This window comes from Homalodisca vitripennis, chromosome 1 (assembly GCF_021130785.1).
Source record: "Homalodisca vitripennis isolate AUS2020 chromosome 1, UT_GWSS_2.1, whole genome shotgun sequence".
Lineage (NCBI taxonomy): Eukaryota > Metazoa > Arthropoda > Insecta > Hemiptera > Cicadellidae > Homalodisca > Homalodisca vitripennis.
The window spans coordinates 48,125,497-48,138,932 of record NC_060207.1 but is presented as its reverse complement, the minus strand read 5'-3'; the positions used below and the strand labels follow the sequence as shown (position 1 = coordinate 48,138,932).

Below are 13,436 nucleotides of genomic sequence, written 5' to 3'. Positions count from 1 at the left end.
TCCACAATCTAACTAATATCATAATCTTATGTTGCAGACAGCAGAAGACCTTGCAGAAGCAGATAAGCAGCGGCGGGAAGAATTCAAGGCCTATGAGATGGAGAAGGAGTTCGAGCAAAAACAGAAACTGGCTAAGATGGACGAGGAGAAGAAGAATAAATATCTGGAAGAATTGGAGGAACAGAAGAAGAAGCACAAGAAACATGATCCGGTACCGGTAACTATTAGATCTGCTTGGTGGCGATCTCTCTTTTCTGCTCTCAGCATCTCAACATCTTTTCTTTTATTGCACGATTTGCTAAATTTGTTTTCTGTGCATACTAATTTCTTATAGTATCATAATCTTCCTTAAATTCTATAAATTTAACTAATGTCTTTAGATAAACTTAATATTTTTTTGTTATTATTCAGTTTTACTCTTATTAATTTGTTTTCTCTGCATATTAATTTCTTATAGTATCATAATCTTCCTTAAATTCTATAAATTTAACTAATGTCTTTAGATAAACTTAATATTTTTTGTCATTATTCAGTTTTACTCTTATTAACGTATGTGAACATGACACAAGCAACATGTATATTGAATTTCTCCCTTTAATGTTCTTTGAGGTACTTGAAAAAATGCTGTAACTTACTAATGAATCAGATACCATATAGCCCTTTACTAATTTTCCAAAGTCCTTTTTAGGCCCATTTGTTGAAAAACATATACTCAATGGTTTCTTCACCTTGTCTACAGAACCTATACAGGAGAAATAAAGGCCTGGCTGTCTATGCAAATGCTGAATTTTGTTCTTGATTCCAATTTATTGATTCTCATGAGTGAACGGCTGTAATTTCTGGCTGGAATATAGAGGGATACTCACCCATAGCAATGTAAAACCCCATAACAGTGTATTACTCCTCAATTTTCAACATGTTCATTAAACAAAACTTTTATTAATTAAAAAAATACTTCGAGGATAATATCCAATATTAAAAAAATATTGAATCATGTAGAGATGCCTTTAACAATTTTGGAATTCTAACTCCATTCTTTGTACATTAAAAAAATATTCTGTTTTCTCGTTATAAATGTACGCTGACAACAGACAGAGATGTGCATTCATATAATATTAAATTTATGGACATGTTAGGCTACATCAGCATAGACTGAACATATATGAAAATCTTCCCTCTTATTCTGGACGATGTCTTTTTAATGTTTTGCCAGAAAACTTTAACCTTATGCACTCAAAGGCATTATTTATAATTTGTCCTTGGAGCTTGAATGACCAGCTTTATTGGCCGCCACGATTTTGTTGAAAGTGCGGATTAATTTTTGCAGCAATGTTATCTCAACTTGTATGTCTAGCTGTATTGGCCAAGGTATAAGTCCATAGCTCATAAGGCTAGCAACACTGGCCACTAAACATAGCAGTTATTTTCTAATATTCTCTTTGTTTTATAATGAATGGTGAGTGCTGAAACATATCAAACCACACAAACAGCTTTAAGTTAAAGTAACTTTTAAGTAAAGCAGTACATTTTTAACCAGCCTATAATTTTTCTCTAAACATTGACTGTGCAAATTAAACGAATTACGTACAGTGGGCCTATACACTGAATTGATAAAAGGGATATAAACCTAGAAAATGTTACTAGAAGACCTGTGTTAACTATTCTTTACTACACATGGGTATTTATTTTTAAGTTTTATTCTGTAAAAAATGTAAAGACAGAAAAATGTAAAATAGTTCATGTCTGAGTATAACAAAACTGTAAAGGCCTACTTTATAACAATTTATTTACATATCTTTGTTAACAAAATACGTATAAAAGTTAAATTTCCAAAATGTATGTTAATCTTTGTATTAGAAAGATTCATTAAAAATACATTTTAAATTATATTTCATCTCTTCTTCTTTAAAAATTTTAATTACTATGCAAACAACACGAAGGAATTGAAAAATAATTCAGATCTGAGGAGGCAAATAACAAATATGGCCACTGAGCTGTCAATAAAAGTAGCGTGGCCATCTGTACTGGCCATACGAGTTGCAAAGAAAAAACAACTGCAAAACTAACATGGGCTGTCTGCCCTTTGGTATAGCCAATGCTGCTGGCTTTTCGAGCGCAAAGGGTTAAGAATGAACAAAATTCTCGATTGTTTAAATCTAAGTTGGAATCACTTTTAATGAATAATGTGTTTTATGATGTGGATGATATTATAGACTATTTCTAAAGTTCAATTTCAACTACAATTTAATTTTAATTAATTCATAATTTTTTTATTTAAGCAATAAATCTATTAACAATTACTTAAAACTTCTGTAGGCTATATTGTTACAAGAAACTAAATTTATTTTGTTACTTTTACATTATAATAATATATTACATTGCTACCAACAATATTGTTGTAAAGGCATTAAAGAATTTATTTATGTATTACTGTTGAGATATTGACCCTAAAGAAGTCTCTGGTCGAAAATAACCTCTAAATAGTTCATCTGTGGTTGCAAAGGAATTTTAATTCTTCAGAACTCCAATACCTTTCATCTTCCTTGTGGTAGAAAAAGTAACAGTCACTAGGGTTTAACTAAAAGACCAACACTGTCTGAGGGCGTTATTCATCAGTTGTCTCTGTGTGCGTACCTACAACCAGGATCACAACATCTGCATATCCCTGCACAAATACAACACTGCCATTAAGTCTCTGGAGCATATCATCCTTCACCAAGTTCCACAGCAAAGGATACAGTTCTCCTTATGGACAATCCACGACAATAAACAAAGGATAAATACAATCATGTATAATATTGCATAAGTTAACATTTAAAGATTTTGAGATATAGTAATTGTGATTTTTTAATTATGTACATCTCAGATAATCACCAAGAAATTTTAATTTTTACAGTCATAAGAAGAGTTGATTTTAATGAAACAGATGATTATTATCATTTTAACTAATAAATAGGTTTATTTAAAACTGTTAAGTAAGGGATTAACTATAGAAATTAAGGTACTAATTCTATTGTGTGTATAGTTAGTCAACTTTATTTACCACAGAAATTTTACATTAATACAATTAACATTGGTTTTGTCTATTATTTGCTCTTTTTACTAACCATTACTAACAATTCTAGTAATTTTGGATTTGTTTTTTTTTATTTTCATGTTTAAACTTTGCCTGTTAACTTATTACACTTCAATATTAGCCTTTTGATGTGTTGGATAACATATGTAACAATATATTGTGTTCTATATTGGACCTAATGTGTGATACTTAACAGTGTCAATATATTACGAGAGCTAAGTCCAGAAAGTACCAGACATTTGACATGGCACGGCAATTGGCAGGATCAACCACTCCTACTTTGTATACAGTTGTGTTGAAATGAGTGCTGCAGTTAAAAATCCTGCTAGTTGTGAAGTGCGATATGTGATAAGGTTTTTGTTGGTGAAAAATCACAAACCAATTGAAATTTATCACCAGATTTGTGATGTGTACAGTCAAGAAATAATGAGTGAAAGCTGAGTGGGGCAGTGGTGCATTGATTTAAAAAATGGATGAACCAGTGTTCACGATGAGCATTGCAGTGGTAGGCCTAGGCTTGTGAGTGATGAATTATGGTGCAAATCAATTAAACAATCTATGAAATCATCATTTCACGATTACGGAACTCTCAAGAACATTTACCCCAAATTTCATGGAGTTTAGTTCATGAAATTGTGGTTGGTAAACTTGGTCACCATAAATTTTTTGCCAGGTGGGTTCCAAAAATCTTATTGAAAGACCACAAAAAAGAGACACTTACTGCAGCACTAATATTTTTGGACGACTACGACAAAAGTGAAAACCAAGTCAATGATCGTATTGCAACTGATGACAAGATTTGGATAAAGCACGTCAACTGTAAAACAAAACAACAATCAATGGAATGGTAACACACGCATTGGCCTAAGAAACGAAAGAAGTGTCTGTAAATGCTGTCAGCAAGAAAAATCATGGTTACTGTGTTTTGAGATGCTCTGAGAGTGATTATCATTGATTTTCTTAAACGTAGCGAAACTGTCAACTCCGAGAGGTATTGCCAAACACACTCAAAATCTTAAGACGCGTTATACAAAACAAGCATCTGGGAAAACTCAGCAAGAAAGTTCACACACAGCCAATCACCCTTGAATGGTAGTGGATGGGAAGTTTTCATTCATCTGTCGTACAGCCTGTATTTGGCACTGAGCAACTACCACCTACTCCCAGTGATGAAGGCATGGCTCGCTACACAGCGATGTGACACTGACGCTGAACTTCATGCCGGTGTAGTGGCAGATTTCTACAGAGAGGGTATTGAAAAGGTTGTACCATGTTATGATAAATGTCTTGATATAAATGGCTATTATATAGAAAAATAGCCTAAGAATTTGTTTACCTTCAAGATGTAAATAGTAAAATTTGTTATTTTTACTTAATTTTTTATTTCAAAAAGTCTATTACTTTCTGGACAGCCCTTGTATATTATATTCGCTATCAGGGGTTACTCAAGTTCATTTTTGCTCTATTACTAATGTATGTTCTTATATTATTAGACACTGCACTCCATGTTTACTTCAGTTTTAGATAGCAAAATTTTTTTTCCCAAATTATGAGATATTTTACTAGTTATGAAAGTCAGAAAATATTTCTGGTTCTTTGGTTGATTGCGGACATGGCTATGTCATGCTGATCAGAGCAGTTGGATGGTTATTGTGAGTCAGCCTCTCAGCTTGTACAGTAGTCTCGTCTATATATGTGCTGCAATGACAGAATTTTAAACGTACTGTTCCCATACCTTGTGGTTCCATAGTTCACCCTTCCAACGCCATAAACGGATATTTTAGAATGGTAGAATTTGACCCAAACGCCAATCACAATAATATTCTATATTACACATTGGGTCTCATGTAGAGTTTTTACTTCACAAAAGACCTTCGAAATGGCCGGTGCATGCTCTGCGCCTATCGCGGTTGGCAAGGATGTATTTATAGACAACTTTCAATCCGGGGGAAGTGGCACCCTTTGTCTTGCTTTGTCTGTTCTGCCAGTCCTACAGAGCCATAACGAAATATATTCTGTCTGCCTAAATAATGAGACAAGATAATAGACCTTAAATCTTAGATAAGAAACTGCTCTAATAATTGGTAGTTTTTATAATTTTTCAGTTTTATTACACTGTACCATGAATTTGAATTTAGTTGGAATTATTAGCAATGTGCGTAGGGTTAAAACAAAACTATTTAATATTTTAATTTTATGTATGTGCATGTATTGTGTATGTAAATAAATCTTCATCACATTGATTTTGCATGAATTTGGAATATATATATATATATATATGTTAGTACACACAATATGCTAGTAGCACTGATATTTTTAATGTTGTTAAACTTAAGTTTGAATATAAAAACTCACTTTTTCTAAATCAGATTTTATTTACTTTTTTTACATTTTTAGCCCATTAATGTTTAGTAAAGTGCTAAAACTGTATCTTCTTAAAAATTTTCATTCAAAAGTTTCAAAAATTTCTAATTTACTTTTAAGTAAAATTGCAGTTAAAACTGTGATGTAGACTGTATGGATATTTTGATAAAATTCTGCAAGTAGGTTTAACCCTTTGAGTGCCAACGTCCGATGTTACCGGACGACAAAAGTTGGCTGAAAAGTGCCGACGTCCGATTTTACCGGATGTTTGGGAAAAAGTCACTAAAAATTGTAACCTTTAATATTTTTAAATAATATCATTTTGAAATGTTTGTGAAGAATCGTTCTTTTCAAAATAAATTGTTATAGTACACTTCCGATCAAACTTTAAATTATGAAACTCACATATAAACATTTTTGGTTGCCATAGCTACCAGAAACAATGTGACAATAGTTTCTTAAAAGTTGTATAACTTACTCATTATTGAAGATAATAATATAAATTTTTCAAGATTTACAGAAAATTGCATACACGTTCCAGTGATATGGACTAAGAAAAGGATATTAATTTTTTTGGTCATAATGATTTGGTTGAAAAATGAAATTAAAAAATATTTTTGAATTTTTTTTAGGTAAGTCCATTTTTGGTATTCCTAAATTTAGTGTTATGGTAACTTTGTTATTTTATGTTAATTAAACAGAGTTTTCAGAGAAAAATAAAAAAAGAATCATGTTGATAGTTTATTAAATAATCAAACTGTGAATTTTTTACTAAAACCTTGCAAAATGCCTGAAAAAGGGCTGGCACTTTTAGGTACACCCACTAGAAAAATACCTGGCACTTTTCAGTATACCCACTCAAAAAAGACTTGGCACTCAAAGGGTTAATAATTTATGAATGTACAATCAATTCACACAAGAAGTAACCTGTCAATTGATAAAAACACCAGGTTTCTGACCCAACAGTAACACTTACTGGTGTCAACCTTAATAACTGTTACATAAGAACAATTTTTTTCTGTTGTATAAGAAAATTTTTTTAAAGTATTACAGCAAATCATATACTTTGTTGAATAATTTATATGATGTACAATAGTATTATTCTACAATGTACATTGACACGAGTCAATAAACTTGATTCCAACATCAGTTATTATAACTCAAAGGCATTCACATTCTTTTGCAGACATAAACATGGTACTGCAGTTTCCTATTTATTGGTTTAAGGTACACTTTCCAGATAAAGATTGATTATATTGTTGGGTACTGTGTGTTGAGTGTTGTTAATGTTTCATGACAGATCCATCATCCTGGCAGCAAACAGCAGCTGGAGGAAGTGTGGGAGAAGCAAGACCACATGGAGGACCAGCAATTTGATCCCAAGGCCTTTTTCTTTATGCACGGTACTTTCACTGTTTTAATCTATATTGTACTCTTGTTGTGTTGAATTACTATTGAATTCTTGTAAGTTGCTGTGAGTGTAAGCCATCATAAAATAAGGAAATGATAAGAAGTTATCTCTTTTGTAAAGAATAGAAAGTACTACATAAAACCTAATGATATGAACTGCTATTATTTTTTTATTTTATACTGCACAGCCCACACTAAAATTGGAATGCATATTTTCTTATTTGCATTAACACTTTCACTGCTGACTCCTTTTTTGACAACTTTCTTACACTGCCGCCCGTTTTAATAATTTTAAAATAAATACATGTTTTAATGATATTTAAATAAATACAATTTTTTTACCAATTATAAGAAAACCGTGATACTTACATTTTTGTTTAAAAATCTGAGTTCTTCCTCTTTCTACATAAATGATCATGCATAAATATTTTCAAACAGAAAGTCTTGTTTTAAAACTTAAAGAAGTTATCTCTGTTGTAAAAAAATACAACCAAAAAACATCACCATATACTAGTCTAAAACATGAATGTATTTCTCTTTCTTTGCTGTCTTCAGCATTGTCATTACTGTCACTATAGCTACATATATTTACAATTGAAATCCACATATGTTTATATATATGCAGATGACGAACTATCAGAACGACAACAAATGGCTGCTACGCCGCAGCGAGTTTATAAACAAAACTCTTTTATCCGATATTCCAGTTTTGTGACTCTCAACAATATGTCATAAATCATAATCCATAGAGTAAGAAATAAAAACATGGAAATAGCAAGTGACTATCGATGCTGAATTCCAAATACATTTAAATACATTTTTATTGCTGTAAAGGTCGGCACCGTCAAAAGACGTTGTCTGCAGTCTATAAAAATTCCATGTGCAACATCAAATGACTGTCAGCAGTGAAAGTGTTAATATTAAAATTAGGACTTTGGAAACCCAAGGGACAGAGCCCTATAGTCAGATGTATTTCAGATCCACAACAGGCACAACTTGAGATAGGAGCTTTACACCAAATATAGTTTAATGAAGCTTACACTTTTAAAGATGAGCTTGTAGATATTTCAGTGGTTTAGATTCTGCTTACTTGTTCGTGAAAGTCTCTTGTGGCTGCTTAGGGTCATGTACCCAGTATATTGATTTAATTTTTTGTTTCGGAAGGTATTCTTCAGAATAAAGATAAAAGTTGGATGAGTTGTTTATGATCACACTTTTCAGTTCACCTTTTAACATCCTTTTCACTAACTAATTTAAAGAAATTTTTTGTTATTGTCAAATTGTATTTCTACAATAGTTATTTTTATCCTTCAAGTTTACTGAATAGCTCAATAGTGTTTGTATGTTTATCCCAATGAGGTTTTTATGATAACCTTTTAATCTTTCAAATTGGTTATTTACCTCATTTAATCACAAAATCTTAGTCAACAACATATTAGCAAGAAGATACCTCTGTGTGTCTGTTATGAAGATACTAGTTTTACCTCTGTTTTATAGTGTTTTCCAAATCTTTACTCAATTTATTTTTCTACCAATGCCGCTACATATAATATTGAAATAATGCAGTGAGCTCAAAGAGTATAAGATGTTTGAAACTGAGCACATGGTTTTATTTCAATTGCAACTGCCTCCCATTGATTGTATACCATCAGTACACTCTACATTTTTCCCTCACATGCATTGATATAGAAGTGGGAGAACAGTGGTGGAGAGATACAGATGGATAAACTTCTCGCCTATTTTACTATTTAAGTTCGATGCTGGTGTATTATTCACATTGATGTTCTCTGTGGAAACATAAAACTAATGTTCAATATTCTTTCTAAACAATAATGGAAATAATCAGTTTGTGCTTATATTTTATAATAAACAATGGTTTGATAAAATTACTACATTAATTTGGTAGAAAAATTAATCAATATTTACATATTATTAATTATTTTATTTTGTTTAGTTTTACAGAATTTCACATTAAAAAACAAAAATATTTCCACTCATGAAATGGATCAGCAACCTGTTCAGTAGGATCAGGTAACTTATTTTTTTCAAGTGATTTGTGTTTAAATTAAACTACTGTAGAAATATCAAATTAATTAATTGGTTGAGAGCCAACAACCAAATAAATTGTCTGTTCTCATCTAGGATAAATTGCATCATTATTCTCTATTATACACTTATGCCCACTCACATTAACTTTGTATTGGAACTCAGATATATTGAATTCTTTTTTTTCTATTTTTGTTCTTTTAATTTCCCTATCTAGTGGTTTCTGACGTCTAATAGTAAAAAGTAAATTTATTATACTAAACTAATAATCATATGAAACTGAAACTATATGATACCCTTCCAGGATTAAGCGTATTAACATCATTCACATTGAGGGTTGCCATGTTGCAGACTTGGACGGCAATGGTGTGTGGGATGAGGCGGAGGTGAAGTCCTTGTTTCTTAAGGAGCTTGACAAACTATATGAAGCTGGAGCACCAGAGGATGACATGCGTGAACGTGCTGAAGAAATGGAGCGTATGCGAGAACATGTCTTCCGGGAGGCAGACCTCAACCGGGACAATCTTATCAGGTTCGAGCTGTGGTATTCGTTTACCAGCTTTCTATCAAACAAATTCTTGCCTTTTGTAAAACCAATGAATTAATGTTAAAGAAACGATCGGAATTCCATTCTTTGTTGAAATAAGTGTATGATGAATGCCAGCTACTCAAGTTTTGTATTGGTTTAAGCGGTACAAAAAGAGAGAGATTGGAAGATGACTTGTTCGGAATAACATCAATAACAGACAAAACAATAAAAAGAAGGGCAAGTCTAGTACTTTTGAGTCTTTAAGTTAGCATTACTAGGATAAGCCCTGATCAGCAGATGTATCAACATTGTTTTCTTTTATAACCTCAAAAATACATTTCAAGATGGTGAGTATGATTGAAAATTCCACATTAGTTATTTGTTTTTTACTTACTGAAGGTGAGAAACCAATAACTGTAGAATGTCTAAAGTTTATGGTGAAGGTTGTATGAATCGTGCAAAGTGGTTAGAGCAGTTCACGCCACACAATAATTATTTTTTTATTTCCTCTTATCTATTCAAACCTGGGTGCCAAATTTGGTTTTTTTTTACCTGAAGTACTTTTAGAGGTAATACTTCTTTATAAAAAATACAAAATGGCGACCAACGCTCAAACAACATTTATCGACTTCTGTTTAAATTACATTTTTTGTTTGAAAAGATGAATACTATCACCCACAGAAATTTGCGACATCCTTTAGTGAACACCCTGTATATACACAGGGTCTGCGAATATGAATGCTGAAACTGTGAGCATCGTTACTTAAAAACTACTCAAAATAATTAAATGATTTTAACATCAAATTGGAAGTTGAAATAACTAAGTTTTGTTTTACGTGTAGCATGGGAGGAAATGTTGACTCACATGCGCAGAATAGCTGCTTGGTGGCAGTCCACTATTGTAACTGACATGCCTGGCACCAGTCAGGCACGTAAGTATTATGTTAATAGCACAACAGAGGGAACAGTGTGTTCTGTGGTACACTGAATTGAAATCGATTGTGTGCAACGTCGGTTTCGAGCTACGTATCTAAATCAGAATTCGCCAGATGGTAAAGCAGACCGTTGCTGGTTTAACCAGTTTTGTGACACAATAAGTATATAGAAATGACATTCAACTGGGTAGCCAAAACAACTGATGAAAAATGGAAGAAATCTGAAAAAATTGCATTAGGAGATAAGAATTTTTCAAACTTTAACTCAAATATTTCATAATATAAAAAACATTACATACAACCATATTACTCTCATGTAGTGATATTCTCTATACACAAGTATAAACAATTTATAACACTTTATTCAAAAAGTGTTATTTTAACCCTTCGCGCGCTGTTGACAAATATAACCGCCAATATTTACTTTGCTCAAAACGCTGTTGACAAATATATTCGCTTTTAAACATTGAGGTTATTATTGGGAGTAAGTAGTTCCCAGTTTTGCCGGTGGAGTGCTGCAACTGATGGAGTATTTATCCCTCAATAGAAAAGCACAGTAATAGTTGTCCCCGCCTCCCGGTTTTTCTCCAAGCTGCAAAATGGCAGCGCACTACCCATGCCACTGCCTGTTTTGCCAGACACAAGCGCTACTGACGAACTAACTCGCCGGTTTAGTTCGTTTGCGGACTGCGAGTGGAACTGTTGTGTTTACGTTGTCAAATTGGTTTTTGACGTATTGGAAAGATGTGTTGTGTGTGCACGCAACGGTTTATGCAAGGAGACTATTTACGTGTGCGAGACATGCACCGCCCGGCCGAACCTGCACCCGGATACGTGTTTCAAGACGTACCACACGTTGACGTTATCTTGAACACCGTGATGGCTAATTTTAGATCTTTTTATACCCATTAATGTTTTATTTTAATTGTATAATATACATACTATACATATAATATACTGTAATATAATATTATACACGATAGTAAAATTTCATTCAACATTTCGTTAAATTTGGTGTATTTATATTGTTTTATAATTTAAATAAACGTATTAAAAAATTATACTTTTTTCGTTCCCAAAAGTCTTTTTATATGGTAACAAACTCAAATACAACATTAGCGTTGACTTTATGGAAAAAAAAATTTTGAGGCATATGTAGTGTTTGGGTATGGTGCGTCCCAAATTGCCGTAGCGCGGGAAAGGTTAAATTAATCTAATCTGTGATCTTTAGTAATGTACTTAAATATTCATAATTTTAAATTCAGGTAACACAAGGGGGAGAGGGGTCCTCACAAAACACTTGGCTTAGTGCTATAAAATCTGTAAATCCAACACTATTAAGAAGCCAGTACTTTATAGACCTTGGACGAATAATAGACCTATATTCAACTCGAATACAGAGAATTTTAACTTCAACGTCACAAGAAGATAACTTGAGTATCATTGTTCGTTTGCTGTCAACAGCTTTGATGAGTTCCTCCAGCAGACCAAGAAGCCAGAGTTTGAGAGAGACGAAGGCTGGGAGACCTTGGACGAGCAACAGATTTACACTCAGGACGAATATAAAGAGTTTGAACGACAACGCCAGGAGGAGATTCAGCGTCTAATCAGAGAGGGAAAGGTAACCATGCATGTTAACTGCATGTTCAGCTTAGTTCAGTTTATTACTTATTCAGGAGTGTTTTCATGTTTACCATTTGTACTAGAACACCATGCACAGTTCTATGTTTTGAGTCTGTTTCATTTGTCAATAAATGTCCTCTCCTACCCAAATGAACATTTTTATGCTTTCTGGCTTTGCTTATTTTATTAAATCACTTTGTTTAATATTTATTATCTCGTTAACTAATTTTTGTACATTAGGGAGTTGTTAATTTTTAATATCAGTGAGAATGCTTTTACACAGAACTCACTAATGGACATTTAAAGATTTACCACCTTAATTTTATAATTATTTAACATATGTGAATTCAGCTGCATTGTGCTTTCTTTTACTCATCACTAAACAGTGGCTTCAACTATGAAGCTATCTACAACTCAAGATGAGTTTCAGTTGGTCACATCTCGATCTAATGCTATTGTTTATGGTTTTTAAGATCTGATTTTAGCTGTGACTTAATCAACGCTTTGTGAACATTTTACGCTTCAGTTTCATTATTGGGTGGTATTTTATTTCTGATTCTGATATTAATTAAACTGTCTAAGCAATATCAATATCTATAGAACCAAGTATTAATTAAGGCATTTCAGACCCATCAGTCTGTTGTTTTACTGATTGCTTTCCAATCAAGGTCACTTATATACAGTAAAATCCGTTGATCCTTAGGAATTTCATATACAATTCCAATTCAAAATTAAGTATTATTGTTTCAATTATAAAAAAATCATAATTATTATTCTAACCATGATTTTGACCTAGTAGTGTACAAGTTGTTCACTAGGTTGTGGTGAAAACGCTGTAAATGTGTTAATTGATAAATTAATTAATTTTACCTATGCAAATTTTACTGCACAAATTTCAACCTCACTAATCAAAAGGTGTCTAATCCATCTGTCATAAATAGAATTTAAAATATAACATAATGATATAACAAATTTAAAATTCCAATATTAAATGTTACATGATATTTAATATAAAATACGGATTAAACTTTAATCTACATCTCCCATTTCTTACAAAAGTACTTTGAACATTAGAAAGATACAGTCAGGAGACAACTTTTCTTCCATTTACTCAATATATATGTATATACAGCATTTTAAATTAATTTAATTTTTTTACCATTTTTTTTTATTCTTGTTATTTGGTACCATTACTGTAATTTATAACTATATTATAGTTTTTCTAGACGAGATCAATGTGTGATCAGGTCTACATCAAATTAATAAAAAAAGTATTTTTATACATAAACAAACTATATTAATGTCTGATTCCAACAAGTTAACCCACAAATTGTATTTAAACTAAACTTTAAGTGTATAACTCGTCAGGACTCATCTGTATTTATCCTGTTGTGTTCACAGAGTGAGCCAGTAGTAGAACAAGTCTCGTAGAGTCCGGTGCCCCTAGTTGCAT

The 13,436-nt window shown here is 32.2% G+C and overlaps 1 protein-coding gene across 2 annotated transcripts in view; it reads left to right on the top strand.

Moving 5' to 3' along the window:
* The window catches only part of LOC124360959 (nucleobindin-2), a 33,424-nt gene that overhangs the window by 12,529 nt on the left and 7,459 nt on the right, over positions 1–13,436 (top strand). Inside the window, exons 5-8 of one of the 2 annotated variants that reach the window (XM_046815003.1) lie at positions 38–211; positions 6,741–6,843; positions 9,248–9,428; positions 11,825–11,981. In XM_046815003.1, the coding sequence (XP_046670959.1) occupies positions 38–211; positions 6,741–6,843; positions 9,248–9,428; positions 11,825–11,981 (615 nt within the window). Of the gene's footprint in view, positions 1–37; positions 218–6,740; positions 6,844–9,247; positions 9,429–11,824; positions 11,982–13,436 lie in introns of both variants that reach the window. The other variant, XM_046814997.1, reaches the window with a different exon arrangement.